General features: G+C 41.6%; 1 protein-coding gene across 1 annotated transcript in view; it reads left to right on the top strand.

Moving 5' to 3' along the window:
- The window catches only part of LOC126483698 (transmembrane 9 superfamily member 2), a 135,631-nt gene that overhangs the window by 60,734 nt on the left and 52,246 nt on the right, over nucleotides 1–22,651 (top strand). The window contains exons 6-7 of the mRNA XM_050106785.1: nucleotides 17,628–17,751; nucleotides 20,830–20,969. Of these exons, the coding sequence (XP_049962742.1) occupies nucleotides 17,628–17,751; nucleotides 20,830–20,969 (264 nt within the window). The remainder of the gene's footprint in view (nucleotides 1–17,627; nucleotides 17,752–20,829; nucleotides 20,970–22,651) is intronic.

Genomic DNA, 22,651 nt, shown 5'->3' with positions numbered 1-22,651 from the left:
ACTGTTTGTAATGATCTACTGTAGCTCGATTGTGATTACTACTAACATTTTGAGATAAGTCCCTCTTTGTTCTACATGATATCATTATGCCACTAGTTAGCCACCCAGACTGCCTTTTACTGCTAGTACCCCATTTAGAACATTCTAAAGGGAAGTAACTCTCAAAGAGCATGAGAAATGTGTTAAGGAAAGCATTATATTTGTTATCTATGTTATCAGCACTATAAACATGTTGCCACTCTTGTTCCTTAACAAGGTTTAAAAAACTGTGTATTGCCATTGGATTAGCTTTCCTACATGGTTTGTAATTATATGTGACATTTGTTTGAGTACAAAAGCCTTTTAGTGTTAAAATTTGTGCATCATGGTCTGGAAGGCCATTCACACTTTTACTAACAAAATGCCCTTCTAGTAATGAAGAACAGATAAAAATATTGTCTGTGACTGTGCTACTGTTCCCCTGCACCCTAGTTGGAAAAAACAGTCTGCATCAGATCATATGAGTTTAGGAGATCTGCCAACATCCTTTTTCTTATGCAGTTATACACAAAATTAATATTGAAGTCACCACATATAACTAACTTTTTATACTTCTTGTAAAGTGAACCAAGAACTCACCATAGCTTGAGCAGAAATGATCTGAAATCAGAGTTAGGGGACCTATAAACAACAATTAGAAGTTTAATTTCACTAAATTCAACTGCCCCTGCGCAACATTCAAATATCTGTTTAGTGCAGTGCCGTGATACATTTATGGACTCAAATTGAATATTTTTTTACATACACAGCCACTTCCCCACTCTGCAAGGAACTCCTTGAAAAACAGCCAGTTAATCTGTATCCTGGTAAAGGAAGCTTCTTACATCGTCAAATTATTTAAGTGGTGCTCCAATTACCAATAATGTTGAGAGTCAACATCTGTAAGCAGTTCACTAACTTTAACTCTAATACCGCTTATATTTTGATGAAATATACTAATTCCTTCTCTACTTGGAAACATTATGTCCTTGAAAGGTAAGCCCTTAGTTACAGGGACTTCCTTTAAGCAGGTTTACCTATCAGCTGACTTCAACCTAAAAAAGATGCAGCTCTAATACCAACTACTACAGGAATTTTTCCATGAGTGATGCCACTGCCACCCACTGCCATGTCACCTATAAGCATTGCTAGTCTCCCCTTCCCATACCTATTGAGGTGCAGGCCATGCCTAGTGAAACACGATCTACTGATAGACCCAACTGGCACCACTGCAATGTGACCAATGCCCTCTGCCATCAATTCCTTCTCCAGCCCCAAGCTAACACGCCAAACAGCCACATTAAGATGAGGCCGATCATGACGCTGAAACACACCAGTTTGAGTAGCTATCTTTACCAGGTCAACACTTACATCATTTTCCCTGTCCCTATCAAGACTATTCACTGGCCCACCAACGATGACTCTTGATCCTCTTTCGTAAAATTCCTGAATAACTCCTCTATGCTGTCAGTCACCTGAGCCAACCCTGAACAAGGCTTCACAATGCTGGTGACCTGGTACTCGCTCCCCAACACTTCGTGCAACTGCTGGCCCACACCTCTACCATGTGAACCTCCTAGCAGCAGAACCTTCTTCTTTCTGTTAGAGTTTGCAACTGACTCGGGCATCCTAACTGCTTAGGACTGCTGCATGTTTCCTACACCTACTGCTACAAGAGGATCCTCTCCATTCAACTCTTACAGTTGGTCAAATCTATAGGCTATATGCAAAGTAAAACTCTGAATACCTCCTTCTAGCTGCTTTCTTGGCAACTGCCAGTTCCCATTCCTCAGCACTCTTCCTCTTCACCCTCCTCAACCTATCTAGTTCCTCCTTTGCCTGTTGTAACTGCACCTGAAGGGCATATACGTTATGCTACTGCTCCTCTGTCAGCTTATTTCTACTACAGATTCTGCATGCCCGGGAGAGGATCTCAGTAGAATGCCCACTGGCTTCCCCACTGCATTCCCTCCAGCAAAAATACATTGAACAAATCCCACACAATAAACCGCTACTCACAAACTTGCAACAAAGCCCACACTTCTCACTCATGGTAAAATTTTACAAACACTGAAAAAACCTACCTAAGGTCAATTACAACAATAGAACTACACTCCTGGAAATTGAAATAAGAACACCGTGAATTCATTGTCCCAGGAAGGGGAAACTTTATTGACACATTCCTGGGGTCAGATACATCACATGATCACACTGACAGAACCACAGGTACATAGACACAGGCAACAGAGCATGCACAATGTCGGCACTAGTACAGTGTATATCCACCTTTCGCAGCAATGCAGGCTGCTATTCTCCCATGGAGACGATCGTAGAGATGCTGGATGTAGTCCTGTGGAACGGCTTGCCATGCCATTTCCACCTGGCGCCTCAGTTGGACCAGCGTTCGTGCTGGACGTGCAGACTGCGTGAGACGACGCTTCATCCAGTCCCAAACATGCTCAATGGGGGACAGATCCGGAGATCTTGCTGGCCAGGGTAGTTGACTTACACCTTCTAGAGCACGTTGGGTGGCACGGGATACATGCGGACGTGCATTGTCCTGTTGGAACAGCAAGTTCCCTTGCCGGTCTAGGAATGGTAGAACGATGGGTTCGATGACGGTTTGGATGTACCGTGCACTATTCAGTGTCCCCTCGACGATCACCAGTGGTGTACAGCCAGTGTAGGAGATCGCTCCCCACACCATGATGCCGGGTGTTGGCCCTGTGTGCCTCGGTCGTATGCAGTCCTGATTGTGGCGCTCACCTGCACGGCGCCAAACACGCATACGACCATCATTGGCACCAAGGCAGAAGCGACTCTCATCGCTGAAGACAAGTCTCCATTCGTCCCTCCATTCACGCCTGTCGTGACACCACTGGAGGCGGGCTGCACGATGTTGGGGCGTGAGCGGAAGACGGCCTAACGGTGTGCGGGACCGTAGCCCAGCTTCATGGAGACGGTTGCGAATGGTCCTCGCCGATACCCCAGGAGCAACAGTGTCCCTAATTTGCTGGGAAGTGGCGGTGCGGTCCCCTACGGCACTGCGTAGGATCCTACGGTCTTGGCGTGCATCCGTGCGTCGCTGCGGTCCGGTCCCAGGTCGACGGGCACGTGCACCTTCCGCCGACCACTGGCGACAACATCGATGTACTGTGGAGACCTCACGCCCCACGTGTTGAGCAATTCGGCGGTACGTCCACTCGGCCTCCCGCATGCCCACTATACGCCCTCGCTCAAAGTCCGTCAACTGCACATACGGTTCACGTCCACGCTGTCGCGGCATGCTACCAGTGTTAAAGACTGCGATGGAGCTCCGTATGCCACGGCAAACTGGCTGACACTGACGGCGGCGGTGCACAAATGCTGCGCAGCTAGCGCCATTCGACGGCCAACACCGCGGTTCCTGGTGTGTCCGCTGTGCCGTGCGTGTGATCATTGCTTGTACAGCCCTCTCGCAGTGTCCGGAGCAAGTATGGTGGGTCTGACACACCAGTGTCAATGTGTTCTTTTTTCCATTTCCAGGAGTGTATGTACAGAACCAACAAGAAAACAACAACTTCTGTTAATACTACTAAACCACAACTAATACCAATACCAACAAAACTTCACACAATTTATTAGCTAAAATCAAATATTCAAGCAGCCGCCAGAACACTCAACGAAGTTAAAACAGTGAATGAAAATTTCACTGAAATATTTCACTAGAAGTAATAAGAAATATCAGCTGAAAACTACCGCACGAAATTTACTAAACAACTTCAATGCACAGTAAACTCTAAAAAACACAGTGAGCAAACATTTCCAAAAGTTTATTAAACCATTATTTCGCCACAAACTGCATGAGACACCATTGAAAACCACTAAATTTAGTAATTGTATAACAGAGCACAAAAAACTCGTCAGAATTTAATAACCGCTACAGCTGCAGCTGCATGCCGCGAAATGTAACCACACTGCTAAAATTTGCATGAACGATTGGAAACTACTAAATTTAATATTCAAATACAGGGCACAAACAATTTTGACAGTACTTAGCTTTATAACTGCTACAGCTGCAACCACATGTTGCGAAATGTAAACACACTATTGAGGCATGAGACTTGGATGAATGACATAAGTACATGCATGAATAACAGTCCAGTCGAGTCAATAACACAGAAAGGAGACTGAGATTAATGAAAATTCACTACCAAGTAACTTTTACAGCAAATACTAACACAAATAAACTTTAAAATAAGTAACTGAAGACTAAAACTTACAAAATATTGACGAGCAATTTCAGCAGCAGTCCAGCACATGTGACGTCACACCAAAGATTCTGCATTTCCTTTGCTACAGTAAGTCCATTTATTATTCAGAAAGGTGTTGATGCAATTGCTGGCCCTGTGAAATCCTGCTTCCATTTACACTATGGCACTTTGCTTTTGGAGACTACTTCTGATTATAAAACACAACAACTGCCTGCACCTTCGCTCTTCCATGGCTATCCTGTTTGTGTTGAGGCCCATCCTATGCTGAATTCTTGCTGTGGTGTTATTTACACTAGGGTGCTCAATGGTCTGACCGAGGCAGGAATCCAAACGTACCTCTCTGATCAGGGTATCGTTGCAGTCCATTGGGCGATGAAAAATGTAGAGGCCTCCTTAGTGCCCACACACAATCTCTTTCTCTCTTTTGATATAGTGATTCTTCCGTCAAAGGTCAAAGCAGGTTATGAAATTATCACAGTCAGACCGTATATTCAGAACCCAATGCGCTGCTACCATTGTCATTGTTGCAACCACAGTCGAGAGTCCTGTTGACACCCAGCCAATTGTGTAATCTGTGGTAGGGATGCTGGCGAGAGCGATTTTCTGCCTTCTTTTCCCCACTGTATCAATTGCAGTGATGACCATTCTGCCGCCTCTCATGATTGTCCCATATATCTCCATGAACAGGGTGTCCAGGAGATCCAAGTGAAGGAAAAAGTGCCTTACTTATACGCTCACAAGTTGTTGGTTAATCGGAAACACTGTGTTCTATTATTTGTACTATTTGGCACCCACAGTGGTGTTCTTGCTTCACAAATAACATGGCCATGTAGACCTGCAACATCGAATTTAGCACTGCAGTTGTGAAATTGCCCAGCATCATGGTAGTGTCCCAATCTCCTCCTCCAGCTGTGCAACATGTCACCAAACTTTCGTCTCACGGATTGAAGTCACCAGCTGCACAACTGGCAGGCTGGAAGTGACACAAGGAATACTCCTGTAAAGACTTCCTATGTCCCTCCAGTGAACCAATGTCTGAGTCTTCCTTTGCCAGCTGGAAAGGCTCCAAGAAGTCAAACAAAGGCAAATGGTCTTCTCCTTCGCCCATTCGAAGATACTCTTCGATGGTGTTATCATGTGATATCCTCGCCCAGCCAATCTCCATGTTGCCGGTGCGCACCACCATCCATTTCTCTGCCCTGGACTCCGCAGGCCAACAGAAGGAGAATGCCAGCGCTTCTGCAGACCTCATGCAGCAGGATCCTCCTGCCTCTGTGCCCTGTAACAGCGAGTTTTCGAAGTCTGGCACTCGTCAGCCGCCGAGGTGACACCCCTTCATTTTTTCCTCGTCATGACCCTCCTCCAATGGAACATTTGCGATCTTTGATCCAACAAAGAGGATTTATGGCTACTCTTAGAATCTCAGTGTCAACTTGTTGTCTGCCTTCAGGAAACAAAATTGCATCTTCACGACCACTTCGAGCTCTCGCATTTCTTCCTGGTCTATTTTGACCTTCCCACCCAAGATAGCATTCCATCTCCTGGGTGGTTTGTGCTGCTCATATGGGATGACGTTCATAGTCAACTCATCTCCCAGACTATCCGCCTTTTCCTTCCTCACTTGACCTTTTCCCTTTGTGCCATTTACACCCCTCTGTCATTCAATGTCTCCAGGGCAGACTTCCTCCACTTTATTGGACAGCTACCTCACCTCTTTCTGCTGCTTGGTGACTTTAAGCACACCATCCCCTTTGGGGCTCGCCCAGAACCTGTCCGAGAAGTGCCCTCTTGGCTGACCTTCTTAATCAACTCAACCTCCTCTGCCTTAACACAGGAGCACTCATGTTCCTTTCAGACTCTACACACACCTATTCTCATTTGGACCTGTCCTTCCGCACTTCGCAGCTTGCCCATCGTCTTGAGTAGTCCGTTGTCTGACACGTACTCGAGCAACCATTTCCCAAGTGCTATCCGTTTGCTAGTAGTAAAGGAGTTTTGCTATTTGGGGAGCAAAATAACTGATGATGGTCGAAGTAGAGAGGATATTATCCTTACTGCTGCAGAACCTTCCATTCCTCACACTTCCTCTGTACCATGCCCTGTCCTGGTCCCTTGGTGGACTGAGACGTACCGTGATGCCATTCGCACTCAGAGATGTGCTGTCTGTATTTTTAACCGTCATCCTAGGATGGATTGTGGGACCAAGATCCATTCCCCAATTCCCGGCCTGACAGTAGCAGATGATGTCATCGTGGACCCTATTGCTATCTCAAACACCTTGGGTCACCATTTTGCAGAGATTTCGAGTTCCTCCCATTATCACACTGCCTTCCTCCATTGGAAACGAGTGGAGGCGGCTCGGGCGATATCCTTCTCTTCTCAGAATCGTGAGTGTTACAATCCTGCCTTTACTATGAGGGAGATAGATCATGATCGCACTTCATCCCGATCCTCCGCCTTAGGGCCACACGATTTTCACATTCAGATGTTGAAGCACCTTTCTCTTGTGGGCAGGCACTTTTTGCTTCATGCGTACAACTGCATCAGGGCAGAGGGCACGTTTCCCAGACACTGGCGTGAAGCCACTGTCGTACCTATACCTAACGCTGGTAAAGACAAACACCTTCCTTCCAGCTACTGCCCCATTTCTCTCACCAGCTTTGTTTGCAAGGTGATTCATGCCCAGCTGGTATGGTGGCTTGAGTCTCGCAATTTACTAACCACTGCACAGTGTGGATTTCGAGTGCGCTGTTCTGCAGTTGACCATTTTGTAACGTTGCCCGCCCATTTCATGAATGGTTTTCTGCGGAAATCCCAGACATTGGCCATGTTTTTCGATTTGGAGAACGCCTACAGCATGTGCTGGAGGAATGGTATTCCCCATACACAATACACATGGGGCTTCTGTGGCCGCCTGCCCCGTTTCCTTCAGGAATTTTTAAAAGACCAAGTTTTCAAGGTATGTTTGGGTTCTGCTTAGTTGGACACCTTTATCCAGGAAAAAGGTGTTCCTCAGAGTTCCGTCCTGAGCGTCGTCCTCTTTGCTATCGCCATTAACCCTGAAATGGCCTGTTTCCAACCAGGTATCTCTAGCTCCCTTTTTCTTGACGATTTTGCCATATATTGCAGTTCTCTGTGGACCTGACTCATTGAGAGGCATCTTCAGCAATGTATTGATCGTGTTTTCTCAAGGAGCATTGACACTGGCTTTCATTTTTCCACTGACAAAACCACTTGTATGAATTTTTGGCACTGCAATTGGTTTCTTCCACTGTCTTTACGTCTTGGGCCCGTTGCTCTTTCATTTGTTGAAACTACGAAATTCCTGAGGTTCATGCTTGATAGGAAAGTTTCTTAGTCCTGCCACATGTCTTACCTGTCAGCCTGCTATAGGCAGTCCGTAAATGTCCTACGTGCCCTCAATGGTACTTCCCGGGGAGCAGATCGAACCACTCCTCCATTTGTACTGGTCCCTTATCTGCTTGAAACTAGACTATGGGTGTTTCGTTCACACATCTGCATGTCCTTCCCTGTTATGCCATCTCAGTACTAACCACCATCATGGCATCTGTGTGGCCACTGGTGCCTTTTACTCTAGCCCAGTTGAGAGCCTGTATGCAGAAGCTGTCAAACTACCGACGTCCTGTCACCATGACTTTCCCCTCAGCAGATAGGCATTCTGTTTGTCTGCCATCATGGCCACCTATCCTATGCCTCCTTTTTCGATGACTCCTATGATAGCCAATATGGAGCACATCCCTCTTCTCAGTTTGCTTTCGGCTCTTGCTTTGGCAGCTTAACTTCACACTACCTGCAACTTTCTTGGTTGGTGTTAACCCTTCACCACCTTGGTTTCATGCGGCGGTCCTTGTTCACCTTGGCCTTCATTCACTTCCTAAGGACACTACTCCAGCCTCCTCTATCATCTTCAGTTTCATGACCTTCGGACAGAGCTTCACGATGGAACCTTTATGTACAATGGTGGCTCTCAGACTGACTGTGGTGTCAGGTGTGCCTTAGTCATTGGCACCAACATTTTTCAATATTGGCTTCTGGAACACTGCTCAGTGTTTACAGCAGAGCTCGTTGCCCTGTATCAGGCCATGCAGTACATCTGGCGACACAGGTTTTTCAATTGTGTCATCTGCTCCGACACTCTCAGTGCCCTACAAAGCCTCTGTGTGCTGTACACCATCCATCCCTTAGTTCAACAGTTGCAGGAAAGCTGTCACTTGCTCACTCTTGATGGAGCCACTGTGATGTTCATGTGAGTTTCTGGTCACGCCAGTCTGATGGAAAACGAGGGCACTGACCCTGCTGTCAAGGCTGCAGTTCTCAAACCTCAACCCACTAGTTGTTACATTCCCTCTGATGATACCTGTCAGGAGGTGGTGTTACCTTGGCACCACCGCTGGTTCTCCCTTCATGGGAACAAACTCCAGGTTATTAAGCCTCTCCCAGTGGCTTCGACGAACTGTCAGCCATCTCACCATGAGGAGATCATTTTAGTTATACTGTGTATTGGGCACTGTCTTTTTAGCCATTGCCATTTGTTAAGTGGTGCTCCCCCAACATGTTGTACTCATTTCACTCAACCTTTGACTGCCTGCCATTTCCTGATGGAATGCCGTTTTTTTAACCATTTACGTTCTCATTTGTGTTTGCTGTCTGAGTTATTGGCCGTTTTAGTAAACGGTGCGTGGGCTGTCGACTGCATTTTACTTTTTATCCATCGTAGCAGTATGGTGAAGGCCATTTAATTTTCAGTTCATGACTTCTGTTTCTCTATGGTGTATTTTATAGACCTTTCTCCACATCCCTGTTTTTATCTGTCTTCTCTTCTGTCAGTGGAGATTACCATGTATTCGTTCTTAATTCCTCTCTTTGTCTTCATGTTGTACAGCTCTGATGTGGGCACGTATGACCCTCCTTGTTTTTGCTCCCTAAAACAAAACAAACATAATCCAACAAGTGGGCACACTTGAGTTACAGTCTGAATGTTCATCTAGTCATATATTGTTAAAATGTAGTACGTTTGACAGATAGTAAAATAATGAAAGTAACACAAAATGTTTGCTGAGTAGGATAACCACAGTGACAACTAAGAGGTACTGATCCCATAACACATTTTCCAGAAAGTGTTGAGTACTGTCTGCCTGTACCAGAAAAAACTCATGAAAATACTTTCTTGAATGAATTTCTGACAAAACTCTCAAGAGCATGCTGGATCTAGTTTTCAATGCACTCGTGAAGTATTAAGGGTATACGGAAACGCCCTATGCTTACAATGTTAAATTGAGCTAAAAGTTAGGAACATTTTATCATTTGTTATTTGGACGATACTCTTGATTTTTTTCACGGAACGCAGAGATATGTTCTGCTTTTATGCTGAATTATTAATTTTGAAAAAATAATGTATAGTTTTTCAGATATTTTATTTTTTGTAAATGTTAAAAAAAGTTATACATTTTAACAAGTATTTTAAAATTTACATCCATTAATACAAAATAATTCCACATATCTTTTAATTCAGATATATTAGAAGGTCTTAAGGAACAACTACAGAAAATTTCATCTTTCTACTATAAATAGGCCTTGAGAAAATGTACCTTATACACAAAAAAACTAAAGTTACGGGAAATTAGCTTCAAAGTTTTTACTTCAGTACAAGCCTGCTCCATAGCTTGTATCATCAGAATCGTCCAACAGCTTCCTCTTGATGGCTCTGCTATGCTGTCTAGCCATCTTTGAATATACTTTTATGGCATTATCTGAAGACCTGAGCCATTCCTTGTCCAAACAAAGCATAGCTGCAGCAGTTCGTAGTCCTACACAGAGCCCCAACTTCTGCAGAACTTTGCACTTTGTTATATTGCCCTGATTGAATGATGAAACAGCACCATAAATGCCAAAGTGAAGTGTGTTTATACCCACAAACACAGTTTTAGGTAGTCTATTCCATATCACATGGTTCACACACTCATTTGGATTTTGAGTCCGGCCATGAAGACATTTCTTTAGTAGACTAATATCTGCGAGGTCTCGGAATATTGGTTTTATTTCATCCATTATGGCAGGTGGCAGGTGGTGAGGGTGATTGTATTGTTTCTTAGTTACCTTGCCTCTGTTGTACTTGCACCAACTATCGTCTCCTTTTGGACATAGCCCATGTTGGGGATTCTCATTGTTTGAAGCTATATGAAAAAACAGAGCCCAGACTGCTCTTCTAATTAATTCTGCATCTGCTGTATTCTGTCTTATTGCTATACCATAGCACTTCTCAATATATGATCTATTGTAGCATCTGTTAGTCTATTTTTCCCATCTAAAGTTTTTCCATCGCTCAATTTCTTGCCTTTCATGCTAGCATTGAGCTGTCGAAGTCTTGATCCCATCCTTTTCTGAACATGGCCAACACACTCCAGTTTGGAAATTTTCACATCATTACCATAGGGTCTCAGTTCCTCAATTTCTTTGAAAGCCTTTGAGTCACCATCTCCAAGATAATTTATGTATCTAACGTTGTACCATTTTACTGAGCGTTGATAAATACTTCTTACACCAGCAACTTCCATACCACCACTAGACCCATAGTAATTTGCCATGCACTCCTCTTCATGTTTAGTTTAAATTTTCTCCTTGCATCTGCAATGCTTGGAAAGTATTGCCACATCAACTATCTTACCAGTGTCCACACTTGTAGCTGTTACTACACCATTCAGAGATGTGTGGCCTCTCTTCTGCCAGCTTCCATCAAAAGCTATGGACAAGTCTCTGCTATTATTATTTTCAACAACTGCTTCCTCAACAGCATCTTTCATGTTTTCTGTGCCACATCTTCTACAGCAGAGCCTATTGCAATTATGTGTTTGTTAAATTTTGAAGGTGGAGGAGGGAGGTTCATCACACCACACAACATGGCACCTGCAGCCCTGCCCTTTCCTATACACCGTAATCCATAAACCAGTCTAATGTTTATATCGTATAGTTTACCTGTATCTGCAGTAACATGTGAGGAATTGAAGAAAGTAACACTGTGTTTGCAATAACTGCACATCAACTCTAGTTCACAAACAAGTCCAACATGTAAGTTTGTTTTCAATGAAACACCTCAGCTAGTTTTCTTCTTGAAGCGCTTTCCGGTGTAGTGGCAGCAGCATCACTCATGTATCACTACCAGTGTTGAGGTTAATCGCTACTGGGACATCAGATACTGATGAAGATGAGTCAGACGAATTTTTAGTACACTTTACTTTCTTGTGCCAATGTACACGCTTTCTAAATACCTTCAGACTAGGTCTTGGCATGTTGAAGGAAAGAAAACTCAATAACTTCTCCACATACAACTTTCACAACAATGACGTGGATGTACTCACAAAGGAAACAATGCAAATGGTGCAGAATCTATTGTCAACTGTCTAGCAGTGTAGCCAACAGAAAAGCTAATTCTCTTGTGCTCAATTATATCTCTGGCAAGGCTGTCTGTATCAGGTATATTTCGCGTCTCATATACAAGGTGTGGAACATCGTGTGTCGAAATTATTTAAAAAAATTATTTAAAATAGTTCTACTCACGTCATCCAAATATTTTATACATGGTATTAAACGGGAGAGTCTAAATTTTTCGAAAATGCATTTACCCAAAAATCGATTTTTTCATCGAAAAACTCATTCCGTATACCCTTAAGAGTAATTTTCAACTTCGTCTTGTATCCAATGTATGCCTATCCAAGCATTCTCAATTTTTTTTGTGTTTTCTTTCAGTCTTCAGGAAAGGACTAGATTTCCTTTTTATGTCCCCACTAGAAGCAACAGTTAAGTTGATATTCTAAAATCTTTGGCATAAATCACTGTAGTGCGCCTTTCTGATTTATATTGCAATTAATATCATCTTATGAGTTGAAGTAAAGTAGCTAAAATTTTTGTAATTTTGTTAGGCCATTGTTATGTAGTGTAGATAATTGTAGTGTAACATAGATAAGTGTCGTACTGCTGTCAGTTGTTTGCAGGAAAGAACCTCTACATTTGTACTCTGCATTATGTTTAGCAACAATTTGTTCTTTGATAAAAAAATCATTTTGTGAAACCACGTTCATTTCCGTGAACTGTAGCTATGACTGAAGAACTTCTTCCAAATACAGAGAGATACATAATAAGCAATAATACTGTGCTACAGTTGTGTGTGCTTTTGCATTTATTCTGTTTACTGCAACTGCATGGTCTTTCAGTTGGTTGCAGTTACATGAAATTTACACGCATTTTTCTTATTTTTAAGTTACTTGGCGCTCTTTTAGCTTCATTTTCTTTGTAAAAAAATATAAGATTTTTCATTTTGCCAGTAATGGCTGGTGCTCTGAGAGCCAATGATGCCAACTGACGTGATATGGAAAACTACAAAACTGAGTTAGATAGTATCATTTCTTCAACACCACCTTACGCTTCACCTAGTTGTGTATTGACTAGATTAATTGTTATGGACTAAATTTCAACTGTGATGGAACTTTTATTTGCTGTCTTCTCTTAGCTTATGACCTATTCAGGCTTGGTGTGCAACAGTCTTTCAGAGCAGCGAAATGATAAAGCAATATGGGGAGTTCAGTTGAGAAGCAAGATAATGTTGGACAGATACTGAAGGCTCTGAAGTCCAGATATGGTAATCAGTGTGGAAACACTAGTTAGCCAAATATGGAGTTTTCAAAGCAAAGTGGTAGATTTGTGTGTCACACCTGCGTACTGTTTGATAGCATAGTCAGCATGGCAGTCACAAGATTTGATTTGTCAGTTACACCTTATTAATCAGAATTCTAGCCAAGTAACAACTCTAACTCTAAAATATTTAACTTAGCCAATGTCGGAAAAGATAGATTGCAATTTACCATAAAGATGACACCTTTAGTTGCAGACAGGCACTATTAAAAGACACTTACACATAAGTTTTATGCCATAGCCTTCATCAGAAAAAGAAAGAGGAACACGCACCGTTCATACGCTGAGGAAACCGCACCTCTTATACACAAGACCGCCAACTCTGGCAGCATGGACCAGAATGCAACTCTCAGTTGGAATGGAAGCAACAATCTGGAGGAAGCAGCGAAGGGGATGGGATGCCATTGTGTGGGTAGGAGGAGAGAGGGTCACTGTCTGGTATACTATGCAGGGACTAGACTGCCAACAGCTGCAGCATCAGGAGCTGACTACATGAGCCATCTGGATCTTCCCCCTCCACCACCAGCTTTTCTGAACTGTGCAGATGGGAGTTATCCTTACAACGCATTCTCTGCTCCTGTAATCATCCAGGTCTCGACCTACAATTATTGTGTCCCCGCATCCTCCATCCAACTGTTTCCGTCCCCGCATCTTACCAACTCATCATCATTCTCGCCACCCACCCTCTTTGTTTGCTACCCACTGTGAATGCACCCACTCATCTTTCCCTGTTCCTCTTCTTTTTTGCTCTGTTTTCCCCACCTTCCTGCCCAACTACCTCCTGACGCTGTGCCTATTGGCAGTCTAGTCCCTGCACACTCTGCCAAACAGGACTCCTGTCTTCCCTCACCCTTACACTTATATCCCTTCCTCTTCTCCTTCCCTGTTCCCTCCCGATTGCTGTTTCCACTTCACATGACAGCTGCGTTCTGGTCAGATCTGCCGGAGTTGGCAGTCGTGTGTGTGGCGTGCTTGCTTGTGTGTATGAATGGTGCGCGTTTCTTTTTCTTATGAAGGCTTTGACTGCAAGCTTGTGTGTAAGCATGCTTTAATGTTGCCTGTCTGCAACTTAATGTGTCATCTTTACAGTAAGTTGCAATCTCTTTTTCCCACGTTGTTGGTATTCCAAACTGGAATTTCCATAGTTTGATACTGTTGTTGTTTTTGTGGTCTTCAGTTCAGAGACTGGTTTGATGCAGCTCTCCATGCTACTCTATCCTGTGCAAGCTTCTTCATCTCCCTGAACCTACTGCAACCTACATCCTTCTGAATCTGTTTAGTGTATTCATCTCTTGGTCTCCCTCTACGATTTGTACCCTCCACGCTGCCCTCCAATACTAAATTGGTAATCCCTTGATGCCTCAGAATATGCCCTACGAACCGATCCATTCTTCTAGTCAAGTTGTGCCACAAATTTCTCTTCTCTCCAATTCAAATCAATACCTCCTCATTAGTTATGTGATCTAACCATCTAATCTTCAGCATTCTTCTGTAGCACCACATACATATTTATACACACAATACATAGAGGATAATGTTGGAAGTAAATGTGTAATGATGTATATTAAAGACCTGAAGCCTCCAAAAATGATAATGTTGCAAGTGTGGTGGCATGTCTTAGAGGACTTCATGATTATCAACATCATGGTGTTTTTTTTAAATTTTTTATTTTTTTATTTTTTATTTTTTATTTTTTTTTTTTTTTTTTGCCCCCCCATAAATTTGTTCTCTCCCCCTTACTGATTAGTGTGTTGTTCAGAAACAACTATACTCCTTCACCCACTCAGAGATACCATTGTGCTCACATTTTTTGTGTACAAGCATGAAGTGAATTATTTTAAGGGGCTGCTAATGTAGTAAATGAATGTTCCAGCTGATGCAGTTTTATTGGGTTGTCAGTCGAATAACAACATTGTCGTGGAGTAAAGTTTTAAATTTCCTACTCATTCTCCTCACTAGGATGGCTCTTGAGTATGAAACCTTTTGGAACATTGCTTCAACATGACAGTGAACTTTGAGGTATTGCAGTAGGAATGCTTAGTATTTTAGGAGGTGGTAATATAGTCCAATTAGAATAAACTTTCCATAACATGTGTCCAGTTTTTATTGGTAACAGCGACACCACTGCTTATAGATGTAAGTTCTAATATAGTGTGTTTGTTCTCCAATTGCTATGGGTTTTATTTATCTATTGTCATTTTTGTTTGTAGTTCAAATAGTGAGGTTGTGCCCGAGTTTATATAACTCAAAATTTTCAACTGTGATTTATTGGCCAAATCTGGTGTATCTTTTATGCAAATGCTAACATGATATTTGTGCACAGGTTTTGTATTGGAAACACTGCTGCTGCTTGTAGAGAATATGATGGTAGATTCCATAACCACAGGGTTAACAAAGTCAAGAGTGTCTATTTGTATTTTCGCATAACTATGTGAAACTGTGCAATGCACAGCAGCCCTCTCTCATTAGAAGATGTAAATGTACAGTGTGTCACTGAAGTAGAAGGCATTATTCAGTTGCTAGAATTCGCGGTCTTCTAACAAGCACATGCAGAATTTCTACAAATGTCGGTATTTCGTATACAAGAATATAAGGGACATTTCATATGCACATCTCTCAACATTTACAGCTGATTCAACATCTTTCAGAAGGAGATGAAGGTAGATTATTGGAACTATGTTATTGGCTGATTGCAAATCACTGAGTAATCCCCATTAACACTGTTTATTGGTGAAGCCATGTTCACTCGTGACAATATTGGTAACACTCATAAGTCATATCAGTGGTCTGAGAAAAGTCCACATTTTTAAGAATCTTTCAGGGCACCATTACTTAGACTTTCTTGAAAATGAGCTTCCAGCATTATTGGAAGGTAAACATTTGTGTGTGTGTGTGTGTGTGTGTGTGTGTGTGTGTGTGTGTTTGTTTTTAATTTACCGGACTGGTATCTCATTGTCAGTGGCCCTGTAGAAGATACATAAAGTAATAAACATAATACATGCTACAGGAGCTGGAATGTGTGTGTAATTTTGTGTATTTGGTGTTAGACTGTTTAGTATTTACATATATTTTACATTTTTAGAGGTTTTTATCTTTTACCTTTATAAAAATTTTTGCAGATGTTCTAAAAAAATTTAAAAAAATAAACTATATAAAACAACAAGAAGCCTTGTATTTATAAACAAATAAAATGTCATTTATCAACAATATAAAGGCTGCAAAATGCCTTGAATACACATAATTATTGGAAGAGATTCCTTTGGCTTCAAGGACGTGTGTCTTCTTCCTGCACAGTGGGACCACTGTACATTTTATTCATTACGTTGTATCATCTAAGTCTAATGATCCCCTGAAGAAGGATTGGTAGAAGTGGCCATTTTTCTTGGGCACCATGGCTCCAAAACCATAGCCCTTCGGATTTTTGCCAGTGGAGATGGCTGTAAGGCAAAGTCTACAAAAGAAAAGTGAACACAGTTGTTCACTTGATTATGAATAGGCTGCCCTCATCAAAGAATGCCAATATGACCCCAGAATTACTACACGTGGTGTTGTCAAGAGAATTTCAAAGTGCATTGAAGTCAGAGGTGGACTTTATGAAACTCGGCTTCGAACTTAATTTTTTGCCTTTGTTTACTAAGGCACAAGAGGGGTGGTACTGGTGTTGCGCTTGATGATGGAGGCAAGGTGTAGACAAATTGAGATACTGTCATTCTCAGAAAAATAGGTGTATGTATGGGGAAAATGAGTAACACACAATATGTACAAGAACCAAGAGGGAATAATAAAACTAGAAGACCATGCGGTAAATGCTTCTATTAAGGAAGATGTAATCCTTCCCCTTCTGTTCAACATGTACATCAAAGTAGTAATGTGGGAAATTAAAGAAAGGTTTACAAGTGGGATTGAAATTCCGTTTTAAAGAATATGAGCGATTACATTCATTGATAATGTTGCTGTCTTTAGTGAAAAAGAGGAAGAATTATAGGGTGTATCGACGGGAATGAACAGAATGTAGCTTGAGAGTAAATAAAAGAAAGGCGAAGGAAATGAGGTTAGTGATAATGTAATGCCAAACGTGAGGATGACTATACGTAGTAGACAAAGTGAAGGAATTCTGCTGCGTGTTGTGCAGAAGTTTTCAGTGAGCTGACGGGGGAAACCTAAGAGGGATGTTCCCCAGTTTGGTTTACCAGGTTATCAACTAAATACTAATTTAGTCACCAGTATTACAGATCTATGGTGGAAGGTCCACTTAGCATGTGTTACAATGTGGAAAATGTTTTGAAAAAGAAATCATGCGAAATACTCATAATGAAATCACATTGGCACATGAAATGTAACATCCATATGAAAGATCTTGGGAGTAAAAGGACTTTTGGACAACGCTGTAGGTGACCTACAAAGGTGTAGAGTAGTTCTCAAATCGAAGGTTTATTTCTATTTGCAATTTGTGTTGATTCTTTCACAAGTGTGGATATAAAAAGAATTTCAGCATGATTGTAATATTTATGTTTCTCTAATATAGTACATAGAATAGCTCTACTTCATAAAGTATTAGCATTTTTGTACATTCACTGTTCTTAGATTTCATTTGCCTTTTTTCATATTTTTCTGTTTGGTCATCTAAACAAAGCTTACTTTTACCTTCAGAATATGCAGACTAACAGAAAAGCACACTATATTTTCAACCATGTTGATTTGCAAATCACTTACCACAGTCCTGAAGGAATGGATTGGGACATTGGTTACCAGGATAAAGCTGGCAGAATTATCTGTAAGTAGTTCTCAGTCTTAAATAATCATGTCGTACTTGTCACAAATATTTTTCAGCTTTGCCTGTCAGGCTGGCATTATTCATTGCTGCTAGGTTTCAAATGGGAAATGAACCACTAAGTGATTGGGCAGTACTTTTATTGCGTGTTTTACTGAATCATTGAAAATTGCTCTAGTGGGTATTTTATGTCCTCAAGAAATTTTGTGCATCACCTTTAATACTTTGTTGCGTGTGTAATTCTGAGTACAAGTTACAGTAGATACTTAACAACAGCTGCAGTATTTTCCTGTGTTTGTCAGTATGGAACAACCAAACAATGGTGCAGTAATTGATGATTATAGCCATTTGCGGATAATTCTTTTTGAATGTTAATGCTCTGTGAGCTTCATTTTGAAACTGTTGAAGTAAATTGGCTTTCTTTAGTACTTTTGAAACATATTTGCAGATTCAGTAGCAAAACAGTGTGATGTTTTTCACTGACTTAAAATATGACGTACTTCATTGACTCATTAATGAGTATAAAATGTCAAATAAAAATGCAACATGCAGAGAACAGAGACTTGCATTCAGGAATAACAGATTCAAAGTCTGGCCCTCCTTTCCTATATCTCACAGTTTCCTCAAATCACATCAGTTCAGTGCAAGGGTAGTTTATTTCTTCTCCCACCCTTTTTCTAAATTAGTTAGTACTGAACCTTTAATGGGTTTAGTGTTGATGGTTCATGTTATTCTTTCTTTTGTCACTTCATTAGTTCAATGTAATTTCTTCTCCATTGAAAGTAAAATTAAACCAATAACTAATAGATCACTAACCGTCAAACAGTGGTGTTTTAACAGTAATCTGGCGCGAGCACGCTCGCGCGTCCACGCTCGCGCGTCCACACACACACACACACACACACATTATTATGGTAGTGCACCAGAAGCAAATATTTTATTTGGAATAATGTTTTAATTGTAATTTACATGCAAGTAAATGTATAACACTATTCCATCACTAATTATCAGTTCCTATCCAAAGCTTTGCAAAATCCAACTGTATGCCCCATTTTCAGTGGTTGTGGGACAGAATACTGAGTGGTGGTAAGAAGTGCTTATGTTTGATTCATACAAGATGTTTCTAAAACGGATGTAAAAAATGAGAGGGCAGGTAGAGTGGGTCATAACAAGCAACTTTCACATAGCAACCTATGTCTGCATCCCTTAGTGTTTGCTTAAAGGTTTCATTTAACAGCGTCACACACTGCTGGGAAGATAGGCATACAACCCACCATCAGTGTCGAAATGGTAGTAAGTATTGCAGGCAGGACAACGCCGCAGAGTTTCTTCTGGTAATTGCTGGGATGCGAAAGCATTGTGTTTGGTGCTGCAAATGCCTGTTTGATACGATGCCGCATAGAGGGCAGCACTTGTACATATGCAGTGTCTGGTTTGCCCTGCGTCAGTGTATCAAGAAACGGGAACACTCTTGTGTTTGCTACTGTGCGGAGCAGACAGGAAATAGAGAGCTTTTCATGGGAGGAAAGGGCACATGTCTGCTGTGCTTATGGGATGGTGGAGGGAAATGTATTTTACATTCAATGGTTTCTGAGTCGTCAAGTGCCAGATCCATGAATGTTCACTGCCATCCACAGGTCCCAAAGAGAGACAGGTGCTGTTGAGGTGAGTTGTCCACCGAAAAGGTGTTGTAATGGCACGTGTGCATTTAAGACCTACATCGAAACCCAATGCATTCGTTTTGTGATACAGGTGTGAAGGGTGGATGAATGTGGTTGTCAATGCACAATGATTACACCAGAGTTTGAATAGGAGGAATTAGCACTACTACAAAACACACCCTCAACAATCTTACAGAGTGTTGCCCGAGATGTGGATGTAAGTCATTCCATGTTCTTGTGTGTTTGGAATGAAGATGATTTGTGCCCTTACCACCTTCAGAAAGTTCAGTTCCCTAACTGAGAAGATTTTCTGCGTTACTGACTTCTGTAAATGGTTTATGGAGAAGTGTGCCATCCAACCTGAATCCCCACACTTTGTACTTTTTACGAATGAGGCATCCTTTGTGGGGGAGGTGTGTTGAACAATCACAATTAGCATTCGTAAGCCTATGAAAATCCACATGCCTTCTTTGTTTGTTGTCACCAAGAGCACTTTGTAGTCTGCGTTTGGGTTGATTTGGTAGATAATAATCTGATTGGTCCATACTTACTCCCCCAACGACTGAACACAAACGGATACTTAACCTTCTTGAGGGAAACAGTGCAGAGTTATTGGAACATGTCCCTAATACCTGTGACAGCGCGTCTGGTACCAACATAATGGTGCATTGCACACTTAGCTCATGCTGTGCAAAATCATTTGGATGAGACCTCTGCTGAGAACTGGATAGGGAGTGATGGGCCAGTGGCATGGCCTGCACGCTCCCACCACTTGACGTCTCTCGATTTTTTTTTTTTGTATGGAGACATCTGAAACCTGTTGTGTACAAAACACCTGTTAGGACAGGTGAGTAGCTTATAGCACGAATTGTAGCAGCCTCAGATACAGCCCCACTTTGCCAGGGGAGATTGAAAGGGTATGACAATTGCTCAGATGTCATTGCATGACAAGCATTTAAGCAGGAGGGTGTAATTTGAGCAGTTTTTGTAACTGTTTGCAATTAAATGTCATAAAATGTCCACCCCACCTCTTTTATGTTGACGGCACAAAGTAATGAAAACATTGCACTGCAGACGTACTAACATATCGACTCGTATGGTAGGCTTGCCTTGCTGGCAGTGTTTGACACTATTACATGATGCATAGTGCTGGATGCTAAGGAATGCAGATATGAGTTGCTGTGTGAAAGTTGCTTGTTATGACCCACACTACCAGCTCTCTCATTTTTTATATTTATTTTAGAAACACTGTGTTTAAACATGGGGTGAGACTAATCAGTATAAACTGAGTGGAATTTGATCATTGTAATCAATGTTTAGCAACCTCTATTCGTCAAAAGCAGCAAAGAAAGAGGGATAAAGATTAGAAAAATTTGTACAGGAACTGATATTACTGATCAGAATGTATCTCTTCTTACAGCGGCAAAAGTAACTCCCCGGAGTATAAAGCATCCAAATAACAAAATTGACTGCTCCACTAAAGAGCCCATGGAAATTCCAAGTGAATGGAAGAAAAATCAGAAGTTATCTATACCATATACATACAGTGTGAAGTTCATGGTAAGTCTGCCAGTTAAAAATGAGCTAGTTTTGAAAGCTATTGGCTGTAATATATAAGTTGTTAATGAATTTCTATGTGTAGACTTTTATGAATTTCTACATGTAGACTTTAAATATTGTTGTCAGAGAAACAGTATCATAGTTTAGACTTGTCAATGTTAGCTGTAACTGTGGCCATGGTTGTGAGATATTAGTAAAATATTAGAATTCGGATTAACTGTATGAAATTAAGGAAAGAGCACATCACTCTCCATATTTCACGAGCAAACTCTCCTCTACAGGTAAAATATACAGGAAGATTTTAAAAAGTTTGATACTTTTAACTATGTAAAAAAGAATAATAACTGCAGCTGTCTTACTTTACACTCTCTCTTCTTACTCTGATAGCACTGTTGAAATCACACACTTGTTTCCTTCATTCTGCCATCTTCTCCTGTCATCTGTCATCTGGCGTAATGACCACTTATTGTATGTTCTATTGCATCCTCATGCACCTGGGATGAAAGTCAGCTATGCACTTGCTATTTGCTGTTATTGTTGTAAAAACATATCTCTAATATTATGTTCATTTTTCAACAATTTTTTGAGTATGGTGTATCGATTCTACATACAGGTGGCAACTGAAATACAGTGTAATATAACAGTAATCTTTATCTGTTCTTGGACTGCACTTAACGTGTATCATATCATCCCAAACTGTAAGAGACTTTATTGTAGCGCCCTTGTAAAGCGTTTAAAGAAAATACTTGAACCACTCATGACTTGATGATTTAAAATATTCTGGCTCTTATATTATGCAGAGACATTTCCAGTTCTTTAAGTAAGCCAAATTTATTCCCATTTCAAAGCGTTTGTTACACTTAAAGGATTTTGGTGCAGTTCAGTTACTGTTAGTATGTGTCCAGCATCACGAAAGCATCACGAACATACTTGACTACCACTGATCTATTGAACAATGGAGTCAAGGATGGAATAACAGTAATATTATGGAAAAGATTGATTGCTACTCACTGTATAGAAGAGGCACTGAGTTACAAACAGACACAATGAAAAGAGTGTTAGACATTTAAGCTTTTTGCCAAAAGCCCTTCTTCCAAATTTGGACACACACACACACACACACACACACACACACAGAGAGAGAGAGAGAGAGAGAGAGAGAGAGAGAGAGAGAGGGGGGGGCCGGACTGTGGACAGAAACTGGGCCTGATGGAAGCAGCTATCTGGCGTGGGTGGTTAGGGTAAGGAGGCAGCATGGGCCAGGGAGGGATAGAAATAGCAGGGTAGGAATGGGGTAATAGGTTGCTGCTTATGAGAGCATGCAAGGATATGGAGACAGGGTAGGGCAGCTATGTACAGTCAAGAGGTTTGAGAGCAGAAACGGAAATAATTAGAGAAGGGGAAAAAGACAAGTGGCTACATTCTCAGAATACAAGGCTGTTTAGTGCGGGAGTGGGAGCAGGGAAGGGGATAGCTGGTCAAGAGATAGCAGGACCACCGATTGCTGAACACTGCTCAGCACAGTGTGATTCGCTTCAGTGACTGATTCGTAGCCTGCACCATTTAGATCCTTCCTATTAACACTAGCTGTTCTGAATTGTGCAGGTGGTTTCTCTCCCTGAAATATATCCTACTTTCCTGTAACCCTCTGGCCTCAACCTTCGTAATTCCCTGTCCTCCAC

This window comes from Schistocerca serialis, chromosome 6, assembly GCF_023864345.2.
Source record: "Schistocerca serialis cubense isolate TAMUIC-IGC-003099 chromosome 6, iqSchSeri2.2, whole genome shotgun sequence".
NCBI classification, from domain to species: Eukaryota; Metazoa; Arthropoda; class Insecta; order Orthoptera; family Acrididae; genus Schistocerca; species Schistocerca serialis.
This window is presented reverse-complemented; position numbering and strand designations above follow the sequence as displayed.